Here is a 6,000-nt window from a genome sequence, read left to right on the forward strand (position 1 = left end):
AGATTGCTTAGAAGTTAGCTTCTGTTTCTTGGTCATTGCATGTGATGGTTAGTTCAAATTATATTGAAAGCAGTCATTTCCTCCTTATGTTTTCTGTTTGACTGTTCCTAAGTCTGCCTGAAACATAACTGGATGGATGAAGTTGAGGAATCATGAAGGCTAAAGTAGACCAAAGGCCTCTTAATTTCATAAGTAATTATTATATTGCTTAATAGCTCACCTTTTCCATTAATCTGTATTACTTATAAACACTATTTTGAAAAGAATACTTACGATTGATCATTATTCTTTATAGTAAATAGTGCTGCTTTATGATAGTGTCCATTTTCTTATCTGTACTTCATAAAATCTAGGTTTTTTTGTGCTGCGGCAAAAGCAGTTCTAAAATGAGAGAGAACTCTTTAGCAGTTTGGACAAGTGATAATATTTAGCTGTTATTTTCATCATAGATTAAAATATGTTCCCCGATACTTGGTAAATAGGATTGTATCAGAGATACATTGTAGTGAGGGCAAGATATTTAGAAAATGCCACACAGAACAGGCACCAGCTACTTAATTAAGCATAATGGTTAACCCTAGCCCCATGTCAGCTTGAGTCTTGAGATGATCATCAGTTCTCTTAAGTCCATGGAGTCCTGTTTCTGAATACTTAATCTAATGTAGTCTTTGGCAAGGCAGACGTTTATCATACCAGGCCATGCAGTGGTGGCTCTAGGAGAGTCGTGTTGAATAGTAATTTTGACACTATTAACTTCAGGTGACCACAAGTGTCTTTGGTAACCTTTACAAGAGGCTATACTGATTCTAGGTTACAGATACTTAGGAAGAATGCCAAAGCTATTGCAAAGCATTTTATAAAACAGGACAATACAAGCCCTTAAGGCATATGCTTCCCTAGAAGACTTAAAGTCCTTGAGGTTGTGGTGAAGGCAAGACATTTAGAAAATGCTACTCTGAACTTGTGCACCAGCTATTTAAGCATAGTGGTTAGCCTCAGCGCTCTGTCATAGATGAATCTTGAAATGATCACTGATTCTCTAAATCCATAGGGTCTCATTTCTGAATGTTTAGCCTAATATACTGTGCTGCAGGGCATTTGGAGTGCTGTGAGCTGTTATTTGCAAATTCAGTTTCTAAATGAGAAGAGAATTCTAGCAGGAGAAGAAAGCTGTCATATTATACGAAGTTTGAATAAAGATGCAAACCTAAAATATATAGTGAGATGAAGTGTCAGAAAAAGGCAGCCAGTTTGGTGTCTCTGATTTTTAATTAGGAATTCATCTAGAAAGATGAGCCATTAAATAGCTAAGTCAGACTTTGAATAATTGACTTCGGTCTTCTAAGTTTAGTCAGTTTTCTCTTACTTGTTTACACAGTTAAATTTGTACTCTAGGATTCAGTTGGTGACATTAACATTTGAAATTCTACGATCACACATAAAATAGAGTTGGAACAGCTCTGGGGTCATTTAGAGTTATCACATATTTCTCTTCTGTGGTGATGATCCACATTTACTGAAGACATCTTTTTGATCCACATTTATTAAAGACTTATTATTATTATTATTTTTACTTTTAGTATTTTCAGTAACAGTGGGATACCAGATGTACACCCTACCCATCTTACTTGTTGTTGATATCACTTATTTGTCAGTTAGCATATTCACTTGTTCTATCAAATAGATGCTAGTAGTGGAAACCATACCAGGAACCTCAAATCCTTTTTACTGTAGTTTATAATTATGGGATAGAAGAAATTGAAAAAAGATAGTTTCACTTATGACCACATGTATATAGAGTGTTACAAAGAAATACAGACCTTTTGGTTTACAGTCATGGAGCACATGAACCTTAGCTTTGCCTAATGACTCATGTCCTAAGGTAGTCTTTGGGGTAGGGGAAAGGTGGGGGACATGTTGTGTACTGAGAGAATAGCCTGCCACATCCTTACCTTACTGGTCTGCATAGTTCGTGAACACCTGTGGTTTCCCATTCCAGATTTCACAGAATTATTCTAATGAATTTTTGTAATTTAATAAAAAAGACACCCTCATAATCTTACTCTGTTTAAATGTGCCTGAATGATTTTTCTATTTTGGTTGGAATAGGTACATATGTCTTTATATAGTCATAATAAAGGTGCTAGTCAGTTTTATGTTTTGCTTTTTATTCAGTGCTGTGCTAGGTACTTGACATGCATTATCCCATTTAATCCTCAAGAAAATTATGAGAGGTATTGTTATTGATCCTACTTTACAGAAGGTGAAACTGACCATAGAGAGTTAAAATAGGATCACAATAGCGAGGAAAAAGTAGTACTGGAGATCGAAATTCAGGTCTGTGTGGTTTGGAAAATTTGATACTAAACCATACTGCCTCCTTAGCGATGAACTTTCAAGCCAGACTTAATGAAAATATTGTGTCTAATTAGTAGAAAGCCTTAACTTTTCAATATTTACCGACAAAATTTTATGTGAATTGATCCACGTAAAGACTGTTCCGATTTCTTGTTTTACTCTTTATAGGAATTGAAAGATGTGGGTCATCGTGATCAGATGGCTGCAGCCAGAGGAATCCTGCAGAAAAACGTTCCGATCCTCTATACTGCATCCCAGGCATGCCTACAGCACCCTGATGTTGCAGCCTATAAGGCCAACAGAGACCTGATATACAAGCAGCTACAACAGGCAGTCACAGGCATTTCCAATGCAGCCCAGGCCACTGCTTCAGACGATGCCTCCCAGCACCAGGGTGGAGGAGGAGGAGAATTGGCCTATGCGCTCAACAACTTTGATGTAAGTTAAGCTTGGTAAGAAACTTTAGGCTCTTGACCATCTCCCAAAGTTAACAGATTTCTGGGGAAATGTGATCAAGCTTTCTGATGAAAGCTCACTTTCTACTTAGATTTGCAATCCAAGTTTAAAGAACTTTTTTGAATCATTTGTCTACTTGACTTGGCTGAAAGCATTTATCCTTTCTTTCCTTTTTTAGTTTGAGTTAAACTTCTGAGTTCTTATGTAATTTGTGTTTCCTATGAGGTCATTCTTTATTGGGGATATATGAGTTCAGTTCATTTCAACCAAGATTTTAACCTTCTGGCAGATATAAAAGCTATGAGATACAGAGGCAAAGTACACATAGACTCACAGTCTGGTGAGAGATATAGGCATTATAAGTGTCTACAACAGAAGTGCCATCATAGTTTTACTAGTGTAGATTTACTTCTCATGACTAAATTGTAATAGACAAAACTTAATCAAGTGGAAGCAAATTTGGAATTAAAATATTTTCTTAGCATAATGCCATTATAATTACCTTTTATAGATGATGCCTATACATCCTGTGTACATGCTGTCCTTCTCATCTATTCTAATCTTAATTTTGGGGGGTTTTGCCTTAAAATTTTTTACCCACAATGCCTCATGGCTTCCAGTAGATGGCAGCAGTTTAAGAGTTTTTTTTTTTAGGGTTTTTTTTTTTTAATCAACTAATTATTGGGTTAATTTTTAAATTTTTAATTAACATAAAGGAAAATTGCTTTCCAGGGCCAGCATCTTTTCACAAGTGGATATGCTTTGAAGTAAAGAATCAGTATAATGGAGTGCATTATAGTTTTTTCTTGCCTTTACCTTTTCTTTTCTTTGTCTCATCCCTTTACTTTGGCTTGGGTCACTGATCCTTGCCAATATGCATGGCTGATTTCAGACTTCTCATAAATCGTAAAAACAGTGCAATGTTAAGCCTGAAGAATGATATTAGAACTAAATTTTTACTTTTGAACCTTAAACATTACATGACTTTATAGCAGACTGTTAAGATGCATATTGCAATTTACTAGCACTGTTGTTCCCCCACCTCTCCCCTCTACAAATTTGGCAATATTAGATATTGGCCCTTTTCAAAACAATAAGGGTTACATTTTGCTCAAAGTGAGTAATATTTATCAGAGGCTACTTAATTCATAAATGATGATGTTGGACTAAATGACCACAGGACAATTGTAACTCTATGACTCTATTAAAATTCTGTGACCATTCTCATTCCTGATTCCTATTAGTCAGAGCACATTGTATGTTCACTTTTGACCAGAGAAATCTTGCAAACTTAATCTGGTTAAAAAAAAAAAAAAAAAGATGATCTAAAATGTAGGTTAGTAACAAACTCAAGGTACTGCATACTAAATTTTGAAACTGAGGGTTCTTTCGGAAGGGAAACAAGAAATGTATACTTATTAGAGAAAGGCAGGCTTTTTAAAGAAAAACCTTGGCATTTCAGTTGAAATCAATAAAATAGTCCCCATAAAGAAAAATTAAAGGCACAGTACTTGCACAGACATTTACTAGTGTAAGGATAAATTGTATCAAGTGGAGAAGTTGATGACAGGCCAATAGCTGCTGTTCTGGGTGCAGCTGTACCTATAGCTTACTTTTGACTTGCCCTCACTTATCACTGGTAAAGCTGAATTTAAATGGAGTCAGAGAATTGAAGGGGAGACAGAAAAAGGATTTATTCTTATTGGAGCTGTTACATCATAGAGTGGCTTTGTTGGATATTGCTAATATCTCTTACAGAATACCTGGAGGTTTTTGAGCAAAGAAAGTCTCAAATTTAAACATAACAGGATAAATTTGAGACTGAATTGTTCATAAAATTTGATGAGATATGTAAGGTGAGGAAAATAGATTGAAATTAATTATAAATGCATTTCTTTCTGAAACTTTGCGGCCAGAAATCCATGTTTTGTTTATTATTATTTTTTTGTGGTGAAACAGTTCTGCTAGTGTTATGTAGCAGTTTTATATTCCTAGAAAAAAAGAGTTAACTTTTATTTCCTCTATAATTCTCATTTGGTAACTCAACTTACTAATACTGTATAGTCTGTCCTTTAGATGTTCAGATTAAGTAGTTTGAACATGATTTTTATGTGACATATATGTGCTTGCATTTGGTGGTATACTTTAACCAGGCCCCATTCAGCTGGGTAGTCCTGTTTCTAGTGCCTCATTTGAGAAGTGATCCACCATGGGCCAACTTATATGGGTTGGCCCCTCATCTGCCAAAGAGTATATACAACTTTCAAGCATGATAATTTTTGTGTTAAAGCTTGATGTTTGTAATCAGTACTTTCCTCACCTCGAATAGTGGAAGCAACAGAGATTAGCACCTACTCGAATAGTGGAGGTAATAGAGATTAGTACTAACATTCAGTAATGCTTCCTCTGCAGAAACAAATCATTGTGGATCCCTTGAGCTTCAGTGAGGAGCGCTTTAGGCCTTCCCTGGAGGAGCGCCTGGAAAGCATCATTAGTGGTGCTGCCCTGATGGCTGACTCATCCTGCACTCGTGATGACCGGCGTGAGAGAATCGTGGCAGAGTGTAATGCTGTCCGCCAGGCCCTGCAGGACCTGCTCTCGGAGTACATGGGCAATGTGAGTATCAGAACTTTTCTTTGAAGAGGAGTTTTTCATAACAGATGTTGTATCTGAGATGTATTAACTATAAATGTCAAATAGGTTGTTGGCCCCTTGACTCTTTTGGGTGGGGCAAAATTTTCAAGGAATAGATACTTTCTATGGGCCCCTTTCCACCCCAACTTTTTATTTCAAAAAATTTTAAACTTACAAAAATAGTACAGTGAGCACCCATTTACCCTTTATCTAGATTTACTGAGTAACATTTAGATACCAGTGCACGTTTACATGTATAAATGTATGCCATGTGTGTTTGTACACATACATACACATCTTTTTTTTCCTATGAAATATTTGATAGTAAGTTGCAGACATTGTGTCACTTCACTTCTAAATATTTCAGCCTGCATCTCCTAAGGATAATGACCTTCAATACACCTAAAATTTTGTTATCATATCTAGGTGGCCATTTAATTTTGAGCAAAACTGAATGCTGAAAATGATATGTAATTGGTGGAAGTTTTTCCATGTACCACATAGAATGTTGTAAGAGCAGATAATTGCCAAGTAGACATGTATTAGGCAGAC

General features: G+C 36.0%; 1 protein-coding gene across 1 annotated transcript in view; it reads left to right on the forward strand.

Annotated features, from left to right (window-relative positions):
* Positions 1 to 5,469, forward strand: part of LOC105293653 (catenin alpha-1-like) — a 60,022-nt gene extending 54,553 nt beyond the window's left edge. Inside the window, exons 6-7 of the mRNA XM_011362463.2 lie at positions 2,527 to 2,796; positions 5,227 to 5,469. Of these exons, the coding sequence (XP_011360765.1) occupies positions 2,527 to 2,796; positions 5,227 to 5,454 (498 nt within the window). The 3' untranslated portion in view covers positions 5,455 to 5,469. The remainder of the gene's footprint in view (positions 1 to 2,526; positions 2,797 to 5,226) is intronic.
* The last annotated feature ends 531 nt before the right edge of the window (positions 5,470 to 6,000 follow it).

The sequence above is a fragment of the Pteropus vampyrus genome, unplaced genomic scaffold, assembly GCF_000151845.1.
Source record: "Pteropus vampyrus isolate Shadow unplaced genomic scaffold, Pvam_2.0 Scaffold74, whole genome shotgun sequence".
NCBI lineage: Eukaryota > Metazoa > Chordata > Mammalia > Chiroptera > Pteropodidae > Pteropus > Pteropus vampyrus.